Below are 22636 nucleotides of genomic sequence, written 5' to 3' on the forward strand. Positions count from 1 at the left end.
TTCGCTTGCAAAGAGATACGACGTTTTTCTAATAAGATAGAAAAATAAATGAATCAAAGAAGATACGAGCGATGAATACAAATAACTATAATAAATTGAAGAGTTTTTGATTTATCTTACTCGGTGTGGAAGAGGGAATAATCCAGCGGATTTTGAATTTGGATGGTGAAATAGTAAATAACGTTTTCGATCGAAATTTTCGAAACAAACGAGAATAGTTTCCGGTCAGGTATTTCTTCTTGTAGACATATCATTCTCAGGAGAGTCGACTTTTTCGATTTCCCTTTATATGAAGAGTTCTTTTTTCGAAGTCTCAATGTCGATTCATTTTGTTTCTCGTTCCCTTCGTTCTCCTATCGTTATCGTAAGGTCCTACTTTCTTTTATTATAATTTTTATGGTATAGCAACAGATACCAAACGTTTTCCAATAAACGACACACAGTATAGACGAAACATGAATACACTCCAAGATAATTGGAATTATAAGTTTCCCAAGAGTTTTAGCCATCATGGAATTTTTACGAGTTTCAAATAAAAATCAGAAGGAACATATGAAATCACAAGGGAATGTACTTATGCGTGCGTACGTGCATAGGTGTGTGCGCGCGTGTATTGTAAGGAAAGAAAAGATTTATTTCAATTTTGTCTTTTAGTTTGTATGTCCATATTTACAAAGGTATATGATAAAAAGTTAAATGAGAAAAAAAATAGAAGAAAGAATATAAAAATAGTCTAATGTTAATATAAAAATAAAGTCCATTACTCTAAAACGAAGTAATGGAATCTATGTAATGGCAGTTAATGTTCGATTCGTGTTGTAACATCTAAACTTTCTTTTTCTCTTTACCTTACTCTCCAGTGTTTTGTTTTTAGAATTTGTTTACTATTCACTTCATGAACACGAGTATACCATCAAGCAATAAAAATGTTAACCTGTTCCATCTCACGATTCCATCTGATTTTTTGACATTTCTCACGATCTAATCCGTTTTAAAAAAAAAGAAAGCAAGAAACAAGAAAAGGAAGGGAGACTTTTGTCGAGTAAAAATTCATGTCCGGTGGTGTGCTCAATTAAGATACCGACTATAATAATATAAAATTAATCTAGCAGACCTCGATCTTAATTTTTTTCCTTTTTCATGCTTTTTCTCTGTCATTCTCCATCTCATAGAAAGGCAAAGTTGTGTTTTTAACGAAATTGGATGACCGCTGCTCTTCGAAAAACTTTCACGAGAAAGTGCTGCCTGTTGAAACATCCTCTTTCTTATTCTAAAGTCGATATCAGAAAGGTGTACTTACGTAGGTAATAATTTACATGCGCGCATCGAGACTTACGAAAAAGAGTAAAGAGAATGTGTGAAAATTTATACAATGCATTTCTAATCTTATTACTTTTTATTTTTCCCTTTAAAATTTATTCATTTTATTGTTTAAGAAAAAAATTTCTCTCTTTCTTTTTCTTTCTTTTTCTAGCCCTGTCTATCTTAATCTTTCTATATATCTACAAATTTTTTTCTTATATAAGTAAATAAATAGCATATGCTCTTTTTTGACTTTAACTTACAATATTCCTTTATAATGTCTTGTCAATAAAGTGCATCCCTTTCTAGTAACATATAGTACAGGTATATAGAGAAAGAATTATTATCGATGGTATTGTCTGTTATCAGAGAAAACCAGCGACCTGTATTCAAAGAGCGTACCTATCAAAGGACGATTTTTCCTCTTTTCCTGTTACATCGTTTGATTTCTATTCTTTTATCGATATTCGAACAAGAAATATTCGATGTTCGGACAAAAGAATGTTATATTCATAGATGTACGAACGTACATATATATATATATATTTTTCTTTTGAAAGAAGATTATCTGAGTTATAAAATTTCACATCAGGCAAATCGTCGAATTACAGAAATTAATCTGGGATAATTGTTATAAATTAATATTATAATTGAAATTACATATAGATATGTACGTACGATATGCGTATGTATATCAAATATTTTAGTAATGCTCTTTGTCTTTGCTGTCGTTGACTTTGTAATGAAACAATGATATTAATTTAATTATTTCTATAAATTCTATAAAAAATTATTTCTATAAAAAAAACTGATTCTAATGAAATAATGGTGTATGTCAATAAATGGGTCAAATCATTTGAATTAATTATTGTTATTTTAACAAATAAATGTACACTTTAGGAAAATGAAATATTTTTATTTTCCCCTGTTAGAAACCTTTTTAACGAATTTTCTGAAACTACGTTTTAATTAATAAAATGTCAGTATTAATTTAAAACAATGGATAATTTATCTGCTACACTTTTCTCTGAAATTAACAGAAAATGATATATTATTACGTAATTATAAAAGAACTTGCTCTCTTTCTTTCTCTCTTTCTTCTTCTTTTTTCTTTCTTATTTGAGATCATATAAAAACTTTCACCAAAACAATAACAGAACTAATAATACTTATTTAAAAACACAAAAAAGTATTCAACTTTGTAACAAATTATAATACTTTGTATTCATGGAAAATTGAGTTAACTTTTAGCAGACATTCTAGTTTGGCGTATGATCATCAGAAATATCTAGTATCTAGAATTAGGAATTATCTCAATTCTACTTCCAGTTTGTAGTTGCTTATAAATATGTAAATTAGCGTTCGTATGACGTCGTGACGATATGGCAGAAATAAGACCCTATATACAGAAGCAACAGGATTATCAGAAAGGATTTTCCTTTCTTTTCGTTCGTCATATAATTCCCTTCTTTTTTATCGTTCGAGATACGTTTACGACATTGCGTAGGAACCTTAAGAAAACGATACCTTGGAGTTCTCGATTCCACGTTTACGAGCACTTTTAATCTCATGGAAATTCGGAAAATCTCATAGCTACACGAACACGATCTATATATGTACGATCAACCTTGCTATAAACGTTTAGACGCATCTTGAATTTAACGCTCCTACGCACTATTATTTGCACTTGTGGCTTTCAACCTTTTTTTCCCCCTCAATATGATCGTTATCCGTTATACAAATTAATATCCAAAGATTGTTATATTTGATATTTAAATCCAAAGTGCTCTGCAAATAATACTATCTACTGTATGTAAAATGTAAAATCGATGTAAGTAATTCTATATCGAGTAAATATTAAAAATATATGTATTTTCAATTCGAATTCGACATAAGTTTAAGGTTATTTTATTTTTAACATTTTTCACAATTATTATCAGAATCGATTCTTTTTTTAGTCAGGTACTAAATATTTTAAGAAATTTTAAGAGATTTAAGGCTGTATGCTAGGCCTAATTCGAATTCACATCATTTGAATTTTGTATTTTGATAACAGATGTAATGAACTAATTCGGAGAAAATCAACAATATATTGAAAAAGTCCGTATGTTTATAACATTCAATACTTAATTTTTTATTTGGATTATTGTTATAATTCTCAGAGAAAAATCTTATAAATAAAATTCACGTTTATTAATCACAATGTGATAATAAACGTGTTGTTATATGAAACAATAATTAATAAGAAAATTAAAATAAAAATGATGTAATTAATGTAGTTTTCATCGAATTATAAATTAATGCGATTTTACGTACCTTTTGATATAATTCTCTACCTGTGAAAATTAAAATCTGAAAGAGGTATATGACGTGCCTCCGATAATCATAAGATTTTCAAAATATACATGCGTGTATGTGTGTGCGTGTGATGTGTATGTATATGTATATATGTATATATATACATTCTATACAGTATGCGTACGAATCCTAAATTTTCCGACAGAAAACGCTATTTTTTTTGAGAAGATAATAAATCTCTATTTCGTACTTATACGATAAAAACGACGAGTTACGTGTGTGCAATGCATTATTTATAATTATAATATAATAGAAAATAAGATAAACAAGAATGAGTATGAGAAAACATCGCTGGTAATTTCGTGGACGTGAAGCAGATTGCTTGGTTGCTGGCTTCGTGAGAGAGATAAGAGTGACGAGTAAATGAAAGATGACGAGGAATAAGGGAATGTAAACAAATTTCGCGTACTTAAATCTTAAGAAAGTGGGAGAAAAAGAGAGAAAGAGAGACAAAGAAAGTTAAATTAAGAAAAGGAAAGAGAGAGAGAGAGAGAGAGAGAGAGAGAGAGAGAGAGAGAGAGAGAGAATAATTGAGAAAGACAAAAAAGCCTAGGACAAAGCGAGAGACGGATAATAAAATTTAAAACGAGAAAGAAGGATAGAGAAAAAGAGAAAAAAAAGAAAGAAACAGACAGATATACATATAATAAAATTCAAAAAAGAAAAGAGAATTAGATAGATAGATAGTAAATAAAATTAAGAAAAGAAAAAAAGTAGTAAAATTCAGAAAGAAAAAAAGAAGAACAAATAAAAAGGTAGAGAGCAAAAGTTAGGAAGAGAGAAGAAAATAGAGATAAAGGGAGGTAGAGAGTAAAATTGAGAAAGAGAGAAAAAGATAGAGACACTGGTAAAGATGCTGAGTAGAAGAGAGAGAGAGAGAGGGAGAGAGAGAGAAAGAGAACTAACGCGCGCGCATATACACGCACACCGACGGCGTATAGGCCACGAATACACGTATAAAGGGTGGCGTCGGGACGCCACCGTCGTCATTCCCGCGTTGAGACAGTACGCTCGCGGTGTGCTCGTATCAACCTAGAGGAATCTTTTTGGAGGTACGAACGAGAAAATCCAGATTCAAAGGACATCAATCGTTTTGCTTTTACGTGTCGTGAAAAGTCATCTTTTCACATCTTTTGTTCTCGGTTTCTTCGCTATCTCTATCTTTCTCTTTGAATTTTTCTTTTTTCCTTTTATTCTTCTTCTTATTTTTAATTCAACAAGTAGTAACTTCGGACAAGTTCGAAGAATTATCGGGTGTTTTCCTTCTTCTCTTTAACAGTACTCTATCTTACATAACTCTATCTTCATTCTATCTATTTATCTATTTATATATCTTATTCTATTTTTATTTCGTTGGTGGTGGTACTATTAGCAAAAGTTGCACCTGCCCAATTTCCAGCGACGAATTTTCTTCCAGCAACAGGTGAGCAGATCCAATAGTTTCTCTGTTTATCTTTTCTTGTTCCTCTCTTTTTCTTTCTTTCTTTCTGTCTGTACCTATGAATCTATTTTTCTTTTATTCTGAACTCTTAAACGATAGATAAAAGAGTTCTTTTGTTCTCGATGACTAAGGTAGTGCTTAAGTCTATCCTTTTTTTCGATGGAAAAAGTTCGAAAATTTCACTGAAACTATTAACAAAAATAAAAAAGCTTTTCTTAATAAATTTTGATGACGATGTCGCTTTTTTTTAGAATTAGTATACACTATTAATTATGTATACCCGAGATTGTAAATATTACTGATTCAATTTTTTTGAGCAAAACTGATCGGTCTGGATAAGAAATTTTAATGTCAAAGAAAAATAATATCTGAATTATTTAATACAATATGGATGGTGATAAAAAAAATAATTCATCCGTAAATACATATAAACAATAGTATAGTAAATAGTATTTAGAAATTGAAAAATATTAAATAAAACTTAAAATCTTAACATAACGAAATTTATGAAATTTAATTGAAAATGTAATAAAAATGTTTAATGATGGACATTCGTAGTTCAACGTTATGAATTTAATTACATAGTTCACTTAAAATCGTGTCTAGATTCAAACATAATTTTATTGAGGTATATCTTTTGAATTACGAACGCTTTTCCAGAAACGCGGCAGCAACAGGTGAGCACTTTATGACTATGCTCGAGTAAAAACGTACGCTTCTCGTTGCCTTACAAGAAAAGTACTTTGTCAAATTCATTAAAGAAATGATCGTCTTTTGTCTACATTTACTATTATTTTATAACACCCTCGGCGATTTAGCCATTTGAGTTAAGTGTACTTAAGTTTATAGCTATTTGTTAAGCGAGCACTTTTCTAATAAATATACGTTTTCTATAATGCGAATAACTTCAAACTTCGATAACTTTTCAATATTTTTTAATCGGCAATAAATTTTTCGAAGAAAATTATTATAAAATTTTACTCATAAACGTTATATTATTCTTTCTTTAAACTTTTACGATTTTTCAAAATATAAAAGCAATCCATGACTATGTTATAATATCTTGTAATTTCGACAATCAATTTTTCTAAGGGAAATAAGATATTAATTAAGAAATTTTATATCTACACTATAAATTATATTTCTTTTAATTTCTATAATTTTTGAACATACAAAATTTGAAATAACCTTCAATCATGTTTTAATTTCTTCTGCTCGAAAATTCACTAATCTAAAAATAATAAAATATCATCGATCGAACTATCAAATTTTACTAGTAGAAAGTATATTCTTCCTTTTTTGCTTTTATTATTTAAACACGTGGGTCAGAAAATAAACGATTCTTTTTTCATCCTGTTACACGGATCGATATACGAGATATTGAAAACTCCTACTTTCGGTATCACGTTTCAACTCCTCGCGCTTCATGTTTCGTTCTACGTAGAATAATGAATATTAGAAGTACGATTATTAATAGAAGAATGAATGGGATCATTAAATTTATTTCCTTTTCGCTGAACTTTTAATTTTATTATTTCTTGAATTTTTGAAAAAATTCATGTAGATTTATTTTCATTATAATATAACCATAATTTTTCACATATATTCCTTCGATGAAACAAAAAATGAAATTTCAACTAAGATCAAAAATGATTTATCAGTTTAACATTAATCCTTTATAACGCCACCTAATTTTATAGTCACATATTCATATTTCTATATTTTGTCTTATTTCATGTTTTCGATATAAAATATATCCTGGTGGATATATAAAAAAATAGAAGTAAAATTTTGATTAAAACAGAATAAATATTCTAATATATACTACTTTATTATATACTATTTCGTTTATGTTTTTAATAGTACAAATAAATTTCATTAAAAATTTAACAATTCTGTTCGAAATAATATAAGTAATCATTTTCAATAAAAGAAATATTTCTTAAAATTTAAAAAAGAAATTTTTAAATCAAGTACGATATTTTCTAAATTTAGTGAAACAAAACATATGTTATCAATTTTCAATACATCTAATTTTACAATGTACTTTAAATATTATAAGTGTTTCTCTAAAAAATTAATAATTTTGACTTATACTCTTTTGCCCGCTTACCAGAGAATTATTAATTCATATCCGAAAGTTAATGTTTCTATAAAAGTATAAGTTATACTTAAAATTAGTATAGTATAACTATGCAAGTTTAATATTACATAATTTTTTGTTAGACATAAAAAGAAAAAACTTGAATTACAAAGGGAAGGATGAAAATGAAAAATAAGGGTTTTTAAAAATTTTTCACGATCTAGTTGGTATCCCCTAAACATCCTACGTTACTTCTTTGTATCCTCCATGACAACATTTCCATTTAAACGACACTCCTTGTTAAGAAAGTTATGAAGTCGCAAGATAAAAGCTCATAAAGGAATAGCTTTGTAAGTGGTAGCTTGATAATCGCTCTTGACGCATATTATTGCTGCGGCCTATCTCATCGTCGACCAGTTCTATCCAAAAGAGAAAGAGATATGCGTTCTAGAAAAAGAAGTAAAGAAAAAAAAAATGAAAAACAAAAAAAGAAAAAAAAAGACATACGTAGAGGATTATTAAACAGGCCAGTTATTACAAAGCTTGTTTGAAACTTAATGATCTTTTCAAACGTTCTTTTTTTCCATTTGACTCTCTCTTTTTTCCTCTCTAAAAATAATTCAAAAAAGAAAAAAAAAAGAGAGAAAAAGTAAGGAGAAACGACGATTAGAATTAGAAATTAGATTGTAATTGCGAAGTCCTTCAAAATGAAAGCCAAAAATATTATGAAATACATTAGTTCCGACACATTCTCGCAGATGGAAATGAAACATATCTTTACCATTTGCATTGCTTAAGCTCCTCAACGCAGCTGTAGGTAAATTAATGCGTGCATGCGTCTAATGTCAAGCCATTAGGAAGGTATTCCTGAAACGATGCTTTCAATTGTTTTCCGTTTTGAAATGAAATTTCTTGAAACGCAATTCACATTGCAACTTCCTACTTCGATTGCGTTTCACGTTGCTTGTAATTAAACAACGAGAAAGATTTAGAGTTAACGATTCTACTTTCGAAAGAGAAATAGTATTATGAAAATTTGTTAAGCTTAATATGCATGAACGGTCTTTATGTACGTAATAATATTTCTTCATTCGTGACACGAGAATCAAATTCGATTACGTTCTAGGAAATTACGTTCGAGAAATTTGTTATCAAAAGATTTGACTAATCGATAATATGGGATGACCAACGAGTAACCATATTAACGGAAATGTTATTAATGCGAAATTAATGTAAAATGAAGCGGAAATATCAATTCATAAATTCGTACGTCCATCCTATTTCGTTTAAATACGAGTTCGAATTATCAATTTATTTCAATTTTTACATATTCGGATAATAAATAAGGTATAAACTCGTATATATTTCTTTCATCGAAACCAAACAGAAAATAAATTTTCTGCGTTTTAGATGATTCTCACGTATTATCTATAATCTTTTACACAAATATTTTCTTTTTTTTCTATTTACAATGGAAAATAATAAGATTTCATTGGAAATATTTTGAATATCTTAAATTACCATGTAACGTGACACGTGATAGTTATATTGAGAATTATTAAATTATTCAAGCCAATTAATGAAAGACAACGAGAAAAATATTCGTCAAATTCGTCGTTTGAACTTTGCTAGTATAGCAACGTCTTTGATCATCGCCTTTGATTATTCATTTGTTTTCTTTTTCTCTTGCGAAAACAGTAAGAGTAGTAACTTCGTTTACTACTGTTTCATTTGGAACGAGAAAACTTCAATTAACAACGTCGAGTTCACATAAAACTTGTAGTTATGGTTGTTCATGCGAAAGGGATACTTTTATAATTAAATCCATTAGCAAATGAAAGGTCTTCGTAAATTTACTAGTCAAAAATAATCAACAAAACAGAATAAACTAAATAAAGAGTTTGTGTATGTGTATATTACATTATTATTAATAAATAATGTGAATTTATTCTTTCTTTATTCACTCAGATGATCTTTGAACGTACTATTTTGCATTTTTTTATTCTCATGAAACTTTCGATCCAAAAATTAAAAACAAAATTACAGAAGTCTTTACTTTTGCTTTTGTAAATTTCTCTTATATTATAGTCGTAAACAATATTTACTTTAATGTGAATAAATTTTATTTTAGTATTGCAATGAATCTAAATTATATCTATTTTTAATTTGACTTTCCAAAAGTTCGAATATCATCAATGTCGTTGTTCAAGTTGCCAAGAATGTTTTATTTAAAAACTAAATAAAAGAGGAAAAGAAAACATTGTTAATCAAAAAAGAAAAATAAACATAAAGATAAATGCTAACGTTCTACGTTAGTAGATGAAAATATTAGATCTTCCCTAGTCAAAGTGATTAGTTAGAAGTTTATGAAAGCTCGTAATGATTTAAGAGACAATAGTTTCTCTTGAACATCTCATTATTAAATCTCATTACTTACGTGGAAAGACGAAAACAAGGTGAAGAGGTATACATGCATCAAGAGAATGTATTAATGAGGTTTCATTTCACACCAGAAGGGATGCTTCCGTTTCTCGAGAAACGAATATCGATTTGACGTTAATCTCATTTCCGTGACTACGGAAGTACTTACTATGCAACATAATCCCTTTGTCTTCTTTCGGTAAGATCAACGATAACAACGAAGTATCTTTTCTCATCCTCTTGAAACTTTCTATAGACAATCTTCAAAGACCATCTTCCGATCGACATTTTCCGAGTTAGGGATTGTTATCAATAATGGTTTCAATCAGAGAATAGCTTGAAATATTTTATGTATGGAGCAAAACTTTTTGAATTGTGTAATTTTTAATAACAATGAATTATTATTTTAATATTATTTCATAAAATTTAATGAATGATTAAATTATATTTTTCCTGAATATACACAACACTTCATAATTCTTTGATAATATCATCTATCAATAAGAAATTTTGTTAAGTTCCATAAAAAAGATTTCTTTGTAACACATGCATGTATAAAGAGCGATTGTTTGCAAAAAAGAATTAAAAAAGTTTTTCGTTGATAGATGATGCTTATCGATGACATTATCAACGAAGTATGAAGTGTTACATTCCTTCAAGTTACATATTTAATATTTACAGAAGCAACCGGAAAAATTTAATAAACGAACTCCGTTAATTAATAATATTCTTAAAAGGAATTAAATAGAAAGTAAAGTTCATAGTAAAATATATACATATTGAAAAATTATTGATATCGTCATTTTATTTAAAAATACAATTTAAAGATCTTTTTTTAAATGATGACGTATCGACGAAGGCAATATTTCAGATTGAAAAGTAGAAAATGAATAGAAGCGAGAAGCATTTAAGAAATACGGAAATGGTGAAAATAGTCAATGTAGTTGCTTGGGTGACGAGAAATGTGAGTAGGAGTGCGTAGGCGAACTGGTTAGTACTCTTTCCCTCTTTAACTTAATAGCATGTCTAATTGAGATGAAGATAAGAGAGGAAAACGTTTTTCGACCAATAAGAAAACGAAGAACCATCAGGGAATAGCAAATTTGTAGCAATTTCAATTTGGTCGTACTATCTCTGACATTGCAGTTCTAATTCTAATCCCGTTCAAATTTCGTTTTAATGAAAACATGAAAATAAAATGAACAATCAGATTTCATATCTTTACAATCGATTCGACGAATGAAATTTTTCTGTTGAAAATTTACATAGTGTTTTAAACTCGTGATATTATCTATGTCTGATAAAAAATCTTTAACTCAGTTTTGAACATTGAAAAAAAACTGAAAATTTTCATTTCAAAAACTTTTGTTTGAAAAAAATGCTTAAACTAGACGGTCGGATCTGAAAGTAAAAAATGAATGAATCGGCGGAAAAAAGGATAAGTCGCATAAGATAGAAACGAATAGAAATAGAAGAATCATTCTAGGACGTTGAATTATATTCGAACATGATTTTCCTCTTTTGCTGAATCGTAATAATACGAGTTAACACTATATCAAATCGAGAATATATATTAAAAAGAATTATTTTCATTAATAGATAACGAATTAATTATTCATAGATTGGACATTGAAATAAAATATTAATTTTTAAGAAGTTTTGTTTAATTATTATTATTTATCCGAAGTGAATAAACCTGATCGATTTAATATTTCATCATTGACTCTCTTCGAAAATTCTTTCAACGGAAACGATCTTCTTCTTCTTCTTCTTCTTCTTCTTCTTCTTCTTCTTCTTCTTCTTCTTCTTCTTCTTCTTCTTTTTCTTCTTGTTCACGAGGTCTATTCACTCAACGAACCATACGTTTTACGAATAAGCCTGAGTGTATTGAAAGGTAGCATTAGAGTGGGATATTAAATCGTAGTACCGAATATACATACGATTTGCACATGAATATCGAGAGGCAACGTTAAACGAGAGAGGGTATCGGATGGCAGACTGATGATGAAGAATCGATTTACGACTAGAGAACGAAATTGAGGGGAATTGCAAACTAAAGTGGACCTTTTCTTCATCCACAGCCATGTCTCCTATGAAGCGTCTCGAAATGTCATTAAAGAACATAAATCATTCTCCTTCATTCTTTATTTCTCTTTCACTCTTTTTCTCTCTCTCTCTCTCTTTCTCTTTCTTTGATGTTTTTAAAGTTGTGTCAGTCATAAAAAAAAAGCAAGAAGCCGGACGAAGGAGAATCGAATTTATTTATTTCTATTCTTACGGAAATAAAAAGAATAAGAAGGAAGAAAATTTATATCGTCACGAAGATTCTTCATAAAGTCAACAAATTCTACGAACTTCATAACTGCAAAGAATACGTATAACAGTGAGAATAACAAGTGGCAATCCTCAAAGAAATAAAATTCTCGACTGAAATCACAAAGCATTATCCAGCTCTGACAAAAGAATTTTGATAAAAACCACATTTTTTCTCTATCTGTTTTCGATCGATTGCATTGCCTTTCTAGACTTCTTTATGAACTCTTTTTTCTTTTTTTTCTTTTTTTTCCCATATCTTTCCAAAGTTTTTAAGAGACAAGAATTAAATATTAAAAAATAATATTCCGAATTTTAACTGTTGCAAGTTGTTACTAACAACTTGTTAAAACAACAAAAAATAAACAACAGAAAATAAAACATTTTCACCAAATAGTAGGAGAAAAATTTAGACTTAACAACTGTTGTTAAAAAGTTTTTTAAATCTAATTAGAATCACAATTTATTTTTGAAAATAATAACAAAAATGTATAACGTAATAATTAAAATGTAATTATTATGTATATGAAAATTATGTGTATATGAAAATAATTACATTTTTTATTTATTTAACTTTTCATAATTAAAGACTATAAATTAGTTGTAAAAATAACACGATTACGAATTGCTTTAAGGAATAATTACAGAATTACTGTTTTTGAACATAGTTACAGAATTACAAACGATGAATAAGAATAAAAATTGCAATAGATGTTTAATATCAAATTTAACTGTTCAATATATTGAAAATAATAACATCAAATAATTAAGACTGATCAGAACACTTTGTCTTTATCTTACAGGAGAATAGATTAGAATTAGATTATCGATCAATTGTCTATAACTACATCAGTTCCGACGTGCTAAAGAGATACTTTACCACGATAAAGCATTTACGATAGTAGTAAGTGCTTTTCGATCTAGCCCAATTAATGGCATCCTTAGCGAAATACTGAAACCACCTTTAAAGTTATTAAAGTTAAGTAAACATAAAATTCTCAACCAAAATTCCTGTCTTTCCACAGATTCTTGTAATTTTCAAAACATTCTCAGAAAGCATACATTTCAGTCAGGACTAAACTTTCGATCAAATACGATAACTATTGTATTCTATATTATTCCCTATTCGTTTTTTATTTTTTTTTTCATATCGTTTCAATTTTGTTCTTAAATACCCTCCTGATAGAATACAAAATATTCTAAATATTAATTTTTGAAAATCAAAAACTTAATCAGAATAAAAAGCATCTTTCATCTTATAATATTTGATTTATAGCTTTTTTATACAACATCCTTATTTTCATCTTTAATAAATATTTCTAAATGTCGAAGTTTTCGATTTTGCTATTCCATAACGATGTTCATGAACTTGTAACAGGGATATAAAGGAAACAATTTATGAAAACTATACACAAAGGTCGGCGTCATTACGTGGTTAATCGTTGCTCTCTGTTTATCGTTTTCTCGATAATATCCTATGAAAAAAAGAAAAAGAGAGAGACAAAGAAGAAAAAAAAAATGAAAAAGTGATAAATATGCCATGGGTATACCATTTCATGAAAAATGCAGTGTACAATTTCAATTACGTTACAGCGTGAAAATTGCGTGAAAGAAAATGGAACGAGATATTGTGCATTGTATTAATACCCTTTCTCTCACTCTCTTTCTCTCTCTCTCTCTCCCTCTCTCTCTCTCTCTCTCTCTCTCTCTCTCTCTCTCTCTCTCTCTCTCTCATACACACACGAATCTATTATTACACGCACACACATGTAAAATATAATATCATTTTCACATCGTGACTTTAACTATGAAATAAAATTCGATATCCGATATATAAGTCGTAGTACAATAATATTAATAAAAATTAAGTAAAAGAAATTCGAAAGTGGTAACTTTTTTTATAAATTTCTTTAAAAATGTATTTTTTATTAATAAATAAAAATTTTTATAAACTTATTTATTATTAATAAATAAAAAGAAAATGAAGATGATCTATCGATATAATTTTTTTGCAGGATAATTGAAATGAGAAGCTTGTTTACTATCAATAAACAAATGACTCTTTTAATCGGAATTTTTTTCGTATTATTACGATATTTTTCATATTGTTATATTTCATGTTTTTATATTTTCACCAAACAGTACGAAAAAAATTTAGACTTAACAACACGTGACAAATATGCATGTTATGGAAGGTCATATGTACGTAGTAGAAACGTTATATCGTAATAACTAGACTATTATGGGTCACTGGGATTTACTGATACTTGTAAGGCATCGGCGAATACTATCGAAGTCTTTTCTCGAATCCATGTAGTAAGATATATTCATCATATCTAACATGATTCAACCGCATGATAAAATTTTTTGCGAAATGTTTTTAGATAAAATATACTTTCATCTTACATTTGCTTTTTACATTATTAATGTAATCCACTCTATTTCGAGGACAAGTTGATTTTCGGTGATGTCAACAAATAAATACTAAAAAAGTATATATATATATAACATTTATCAAATAATAAATAATATATTGTATAATATAATATCTTTACAATAATATCAAAAAAAGAGATATAAAATAATTGATAAAGGAATAATGTAATTCTTATGAGAAAAAAGTTAAATATTACAAATATGCACTGAAAATATATAACTTTTCTGATATAACATATTATGTACAATATAATATATGATATCATATTTTTACAATAATCCTTTAAAAAGAAAAATGTAAAATTCTTAATAAAGAAATAATGTAATTCCTTAGAAAGATGTTAAAGATTAAATATTCCATTACAAGTGAAGAATCTATAAAAAAGAGAAGAAAATAACGTTAACGGACTAAGGTAGATAGTTAGAAAGATCTGATATGAAAGATTTATAAGCTATATACATGTTGTCTATCGATCAAAGAACTGGAGTAAAAAGAATAAGAGATGGACGGCAATAGAAGCTGATATTAATGAAATAGATAATAAGATGAATACAGAACATGAAGAATAACAGAAAAAATAAAAAAATAAAAAAGGAATAAGGTAATGTTATAAAGCGATTTAACGTCATCGTAATTATATGATTGAGATTATGAAAATATTTTCCTTTGAATTTTTAAATCCCACGAGAAAAAAAGTTGTAATAGACATTCGGTTATATCATTTACAATGAAACCGTAAGGGAATCGTAAAAGCATTGATATTGAAAATTCTGATGGTGAAAAGTAAAAAAACATTGAATCCTCCGAGCATTTTCTCTTTGAGTTCCCTTTTCTTTCAAAGAACCACTTGCGAAATTGATTATCGATTTTTTATTTAAATGTCTCTCGAAAATGTGAAAAATACTATTATAACAGATAGAAACTACCTACGTATCTAATCTAATAGCTCTTGGCGACCATTACCTCTCAGTATAAAAAGAAAAAAAAAGAAGAAGAGGGTGAAGGAAATCGAGGGTTTCCCGCGAGAACGAAAAAATTTCATTTCCCTTCCGTAAAGAAGGAAAATATATTTGAAATGAAATGCTTCAAGTTTTCCTAACCTGATGAGATATCACTCTGAGCGGTCCTAAAAAAGAATCTACTCTCCATTTTCACAAACGCACCCTTATGATGACAACTTTCGTAGTAATTACCATTTTTGATGATGCAATCATTTCAAACATTCATTTTTCTCGACCATTTTCAAGACCAAAAGACTTTCTCTTATTTTCTTTCCTTTTTTCTTTTTTCTATCCTTGCTCAACCATTTTCTCTGCTTAAACAAGCTCGAAAGATTATTCAGATATCAAGACCAAAGATTACGAATAATAATCGAGTCAAATTAAGTCGTGCTTCTCTATTAAATAAATCACGAATTTTTCAATAAAAAATATTCATTTATTTATAAACGCTTAAAATATACCTCTCTACGTATTCTGAATAATATATTCTGAATATATATTTTAATAATATTTTTCACAGTTGTTTTGTTTTTCATTAAAAATATTTTGTTAACTTCCGTTTATTCTTCATATTTTTTAACAAGCTTGCTTGTTAAAAAACTTATTACGAATAAAATATTTATAGAGAGATATTATAAATAATAGCAATCATAGTTATTTCAAATTTTACATAAAACATTCATGTAAATGATGATTTTCGAATGATCTTTTTTTTTAATATAATTTTTAATTATTTACATTAACGCTATTATATAAAAGAATACACAAAAAAAGAAACGAATAAAATTCCATTGAGTTCATTTAACGTTACTTCTATGGTTTTTTTACTTTGCGAGAGAACGATTTTGCGATCCTTTGAGAATCGTAAAATGTTAAGAACCATTCGAAAACGAGCAAAGTTCAAATCTTCGTTCGTATGTCCTTAAAATATATCAGTATAAAGAATAATCACGTCATTTCAAGACCATTTTTCACAGTAGAACGCATTTCGCATTCTCGCTTGTTATTTTTGACGATAAACTCGACGATTTTTACATTTAATGATAGAGTGACGTAGTGACGACAAATACATACTTTTTTCTTGTTTATTTCCTCAGCAAACATCATTTTGTAATTTTGTCTCATAAAAGTTCGAGAGCAACGTTATTATTGTACGTCGAGGTTGATCACATGCAAACGTAAACGACAAAATTTTCTACTTTCATGCATTCCCAATTGCATTCGTTTTCATAACGAATGGATCTTCTTTCCTTCTTTTTTTTTCTTTCTAGAAATTTTTTTGCTACTTACAATTTCTCATAATAAATTTTTATTTATTTTATAAATTTATTAAGTTATAATTTGTAATCCTTATCACTTCAATTTATCACATCTATACATTCAGTAATGTTACCAACTACATCCTTTTTGGTTTACGATATTTATGATCACGTAACATCTATAAATATATTTATCAATAAATAATGATCTTGCAAAAGTTATACGGCTGTTCTTTTATAACAAGAAAAAATACATAAAATTTATTCATATTCAAAATGGTTCAATATTCTTGGAATGATAAGGATTAAAAATAACTATTGTTTATTAGTGATAATGCGTAATTTTATTGATAATCAATTAGATCTGCGGATATGTAATAATATCTTTAAAAAAAGCAATTTCAAAAGAATTAAATTTAATTTTCTATTAAAGAAAGATATTAATATGAAAAGATATATCAAGTATATCAAATATAGAATTATTGTGGACAAAATTTATTTACCTTCATGAAGGAATGAAAAAGAAAATTGATAGAAGAGAAAAAAGGAAAGAAAGAAAGAAAGGAATCGACTTTTCACGAAGTAATTCTTATCTGGTCGAAGACGTAGACCATGTATTCGTTTCTTGGATTTGGGGTTAAGCCTACTGTGGGTCAGGGAGATCACGTAAGCGGACAAGTTCAGAAGGAGGATATCTTCATTCATTGGGATTCACTGTCAAATATTTAAGGAACTACCCAATGGGGATTTCGGTTTAGTAGCTCAGGGGAATCGGGGTTAACCATTGCCCAATCTTAGCGGTTTCTCATCTCTAATTCTATATCTTTGTCTCTCTCTCTCTCTCTCTCTCTCTCTCTCTCTCTCTCTCTCTCTCTCTCTCTCTCTCTCTCTCTCTCTCTCTCTCTCTCTCTCTCTCTCTCTCTCAATTGGTTTGATGATTCATCAACCACCAAAGCTTAAGCTTCCTCTGCCCTTCTGATACGAAATGCTGCAAAGTAGTCTACAAATTCAATTATAGACCTTGTAATTTCACGGATTCAATATTTGATCAATGAACAATGTCAAACTCTTCGGATTTCTTTCGTTTATGTAAGCATAATACAATAACCATTTAATACAATAGATCATTAAAAGAATATGTTAAATTTATTAGAATTAGAGTTTTTTGGGTGGAATTTACGAACGAGAAAATCGATAATAATTCGAGCTCGAATTATTTTTCTTTTCTTTTTTTATTCGTATCAAAAACAAGTTCGAAATATTAATGCGAAACATAAGATTGAAATGTTCAAGGTAATGGTTTGTTCGTGAAAAATATCGATAACAACTGTAGACGGTAGGCTTCGAAAAGCTGAGGGAAGAGCAGAACGCGCGACGTAAAGAAGACTGCGATTAGCTGTTCAATAACACCGAAAGCAAATACGACCGATCGTTCTGGTTAAAATTGCGATAACAGATATGTTTTCTATTGACGCGAGTAATATGTAAAGCACTAATATAATGGGGACGCCTATATATAAATCACTCATGAAATTTATGTCTTCATCTCAATAAAATTACGACTCGTACTATATTAGTGCGCGATTAACTACTGTACAACTAACTTCTTTTAAGAAATAATTCATGAAAAATTTAAAAAATTTTCACGCTTAATTAATCTATTCGCGAGGAGTTAATATCTGATTTGAGAAATTCGGAATTAGTATCAGTAAGTTAAATAAATTCTAAACGTAGTAAACGCGTTTGTTCGATTGATAAAAAAAAAAAAACGAAATAATGAGTGTACATTTTTTAAAGCATAGTCGCGAATAAATTAATGCACAAAATTATTGAAGTCAAATCGTGATCTCCTTATCAGCAATTGTAATCCAGAAATATTATGTTGGATCAAATAAAATTCAACTTATTCATTTACGAACTCTTTATTCTTAATAATTCACGATGAAAATTATTTGGCCGTAATACATCCATTTGCGATGTAAACATTTACCTCATACTGGCAAACATTCGACTATACAACAAATATTCGAACATGAATTTTTAGAATCCTATTTGTTTTCCTTTAAAACAAGATATATTTGCATATGATCTCTTAATTCAACCACATCTTTTAACGCGTATAATTAATTCAAACTTCTCTCTAATTTCTATCCATGTAGGTGTCGGTTTACATCATCAACTTCAAAGAAAGAAAAGATGAATGTGCAAATTTAATGAACATCATATTTCGCCTTCCAATTCTAATGAATTACGTGCCACTCTTACAGAAATGTATTATCCCATTCGATTCGTCAAATTGCATAATTTATTATGAACTAAAAATACAAAAAATATACTTGAGTAGTTAAAAACGTTATTAAGCAAATCTGCGAAATTTATTTGCGACTTATTTGCGACATTGTTTTCTTCATAAACATTGTCATTCCGAGGAAGAGTGCTCCTTTATAAAATATGCTTTTCAATGTTTTATAAACCTGATAACCAGAGAAGATGAGATTAAGCTTCTTTTTTTAGTCCATTTCGTGATAAAAAGAAATAAATAAATCGTATTTCTCGTTCGTATTAAAGACACATTATATATTCTCGATTTATTAATTTATCTAATGTTTCCTATCTCCTTCATTTGTATCATTTTATTTTTAATCAAAATAAATTTTATATATAGATATTCCTATACTTTTATCAATCAAAAATCTGCCAAGTTAAAAAACAGATTTAAAAAACTTTATTTTCTCTCTCTCTCTCTCTCCCTCTCTCCCTCTCTCCCTCTCTCTCTCTCTCTCTCTCTCTCTCTCTCTCTCTCTCTCTCTCTCTCTCTCTTACCTTTCATTACTCGTAAAATAATTTTATTTAAATTATACTTTACATACAATTAAACAATAGCACTTAAATTCACAAATATCTCATCAAGCTTAACTTACTGAAGTACTCAAAGAATATCGATATACTCCACATTAGTGATCCATTCTAAGATGTTCAATCTTCCCTCCTTCCTATCACAAGCGTTAATAGATTGCTTAGGAAATTGAGATAAATGTAATTAAAATGAATTCGTCGAATTAAGGGGATGATATGTTTTCGCAGCAAATAGAGGATGTACAAAAAAAAGAAAAATACATGAGGGCTGGAAAGGCATACATTCTGGAAGTATTCTAGTGCATTGACCTGAAACACTTTATGAGAGATGAATGTTTTCAAAAAGAGAAAGAAGAAGAGAAAGAGAAAGAGAAAAAGAAAGAAAGAAAAAGAGAGAGAGAGAGAAAGAGATAGAAACGACTAAAATGAAAAAAAAATATAAAAAGAATGAAAGAAAAAGAGAAGAGAGTGGAATAAGAAGGAGAGAGGGAAAGATGAATAGAGGCAATCGAATAACCGGACCGGATTTTCGTTAACGAGGAAACTCTCGAGAGAAGATCTCATTTATTTTTTTTCTTTCTTTTTCTCTCTCTCTCTCTCACACACACACACACACACACACACACACACACACACTTTTTCTCTATTGAACATAAAGAATTAAAGTACTCGCAATGCATTGAGAATAAACGAAATATCCGATCGTACGTTCTCATTGAATGCGATCCTCAATTTCGTTTCGCGATCAGATTAGTTGAACTTTCTGAAATTTGTAATGCGATTTTCCATATTCTCGGGATAAGCTGGGATCTACGTTAAAAGTATTCGGCACATCTCATAAACCGCACATGTTCACAAGTAAAGAGCAATATCCAACGAAAGGATCCCAGAAACCAGAGAATCTAAGTTTCAACGCAATACACTCGTATCATCAATGACGAAAAAACTTTCAACATTCATGGAAGTTTGAAATACTATTTACAATTTCCACGTGTACTATTACATAGCTTGCTACCATGTACTCTATTAACAGAGAATTGCGGTGGAACGTAAATATTCTTTAGGAAACTTTTATGAGAAACCATTTTTGAAACTATACCTTTTTCGTTTTTATGATAATGAATATGTCCCTTCGAGTCTGTACTCGTCGAAGTATTATTTATCGACATCGTAAAATTTTATGATTTGCACCAATTTTATTATGCTGATTTTAAGCCATTATTTTTTTCCTTTTTGTAAGTAACACAAGTCTATTTTTTAATTATGTTTTATTATATGAATTATAAATAAAGAAATGACATGCCGATATTAAATAGAAATTAACCTTAACTCAAAAATTCTTTTACATTTAATTATTAATTTTTAATTACGAAAAAATAACTTTCATCTCATATATAGTTAATTATGTAATAAAACATGTATTTCATATATATATATATATATATATATATATATATATATATATATACATATCATTCCGAGTTAAAATTTAAACGATTTTTATTGTAGAATGTATTTGACATACTTTTCAATTACTCGTAAAAGACTCATTCTTTCATGACTGTATTTTCGAAAGAAAGGTTTATTGTATGATTGATTCGATATCATTATTAGAAGCCTATCGTATTCAAAGGTTTCCATATACTTGTTTACGAGAAAATCGATGTCGATGTCTGCTATTTCTGGTTCACAGTATTGTCTTTGGAAGAAAAGATGATGACGTTGAACGTGATCATATTCTCCGTATTCACTATTCTCGAAGGAACTGTTCTGGCAATGGAAGAACCCCCTTCTTCTTCATCTACGCACACTCAACGTCTCAGTCAAGCAATATCGGATCTGATCTATGATGAACCCGCGGAAAAAAGAGCATACACATATGTTTCCGAATATAAGAGATTGCCGGTTTATAATTTCGGTCTTGGAAAACGATGGGCCGACACTAACGATGGCAAGGTAACATCTATTATTCATAAAATATAATTTCATTTATTGTTAATCAAATCATTAACGGAATTGCAGATTATTCAATATGCGATTTATCTTTTAAAATAGATTATTAAAATAGATGAAAATAGATTATTTTTATTAACTCTATATAAGAAAGTTCGTACTTATTCTTTTCTATCTTCCATACGATTTAAAAATTGAATTAAATCAATAAATTTAAAGAATGAACATTTATAAAAAATATTGTACGATTACAATCTTATTATTTTCTTGTTACAATATATGCAAAGAACTATAAACTTATAATAGATATAATATTATACATATAATATATTGATAAATTTTGAAATATATATGCAAGCAGAAGAAAAGTGGCACGAACTTTCCAAACAATACAATATTTTCCAATAAACTTTTTAATTCAACGGAACGATGTACAAAAAAAAGAAGAAAGAAAAAAATAACAATTATCTTTTTTTCCATCAGCGAGGACGACCATTTTCCTTCGGGCTTGGCAAGAGAATAAAACCGTACAGCTTTGGTCTCGGCAAACGGAACGACAATCAATTCGAATATCAACCATTGAGAAGGAGCCTAGATTATTTGCCTGTTGAAGCTTATGACAGATACTTAACACGAGATAACGACGACGATCAACTATTGGATTACATTCAAGAGAAACGTGGCAATCGCTTGTACAGTTTCGGTCTTGGAAAAAGAAATTGGGACATATCACCAGCTGACGATTCAATGCCAATTGGAAAACGACCGAACGATGTAACCGGACAGAGATACATGTTTGGTTTAGGCAAGAGAATGATAGAGGAAGAGGATACTGTACAATAGAGAGAACAAGTTTCTCTTAATCGTATTATTCGGTGACGTTACGCGCGAACATTGTTTCTCCTCTCTTTCATCATTGATCCCACATCTCTTCGGATTACTGATTAATTAAAAAAAAAAGAAAAAATCCTAATCGAGCAAAACAAAAAAAAAGAAAAGATATTATAAAAGAAGAGAAGTTAATAAATTGATTGCCCATCATCGATCCCATTTCCCTTTTTTCTTTCCTTTCGATCCTATCATTATCCTTCGCGAGCGCATTAGCCTTCGAATTTATGCTTTACAAATTCAAATACATATGTACATACATAGGATAGATGTATTGGTGAATGATCGCTATAAAAAAGAAATATATTAATGATTGAACAAGTA

At 28.8% G+C, this 22636-nt stretch overlaps 1 protein-coding gene across 3 annotated transcripts; it reads left to right on the top strand.

Moving 5' to 3' along the window:
- Window positions 1–4625: 4625 nt before the first annotated feature.
- On the top strand, window positions 4626–22636 carry LOC122628614 (allatostatins). 3 transcript variants are annotated; one of them, XM_043811057.1, is made up of 4 exons: window positions 4626–4712; window positions 5078–5083; window positions 21165–21427; window positions 21908–22636. In XM_043811057.1, exons 3-4 carry the CDS (start codon window positions 21185–21187, stop codon window positions 22265–22267), a joined length of 603 nt encoding a protein of 200 aa, XP_043666992.1. In that variant the 5' UTR covers window positions 4626–4712; window positions 5078–5083; window positions 21165–21184; the 3' UTR covers window positions 22268–22636. The 3 variants fall into 3 exon arrangements, with proteins under 3 accessions (XP_043666992.1, XP_043666991.1, XP_043666990.1); XM_043811056.1 differs by having other exon boundaries at window positions 4634–4712; window positions 5033–5083; XM_043811055.1 differs by having other exon boundaries at window positions 4654–4712; window positions 5017–5083.

Source organism: Vespula pensylvanica, chromosome 4 (assembly GCF_014466175.1).
Source record: "Vespula pensylvanica isolate Volc-1 chromosome 4, ASM1446617v1, whole genome shotgun sequence".
Taxonomy (NCBI): domain Eukaryota; kingdom Metazoa; phylum Arthropoda; class Insecta; order Hymenoptera; family Vespidae; genus Vespula; species Vespula pensylvanica.

Excerpts from the sequence above, each read along its gene's own strand:
- LOC122628614 (XM_043811057.1), top strand. The coding sequence starts at position 21,185 with ATGATGACGTTGAACGTGATCATATTCTCCGTATTCACTATTCTCGAA. Across the intron at positions 21,428-21,907 it reads CCGACACTAACGATGGCAAG|CGAGGACGACCATTTTCCTT; the intron begins GTAACATCTATT and ends TTTTTCCATCAG.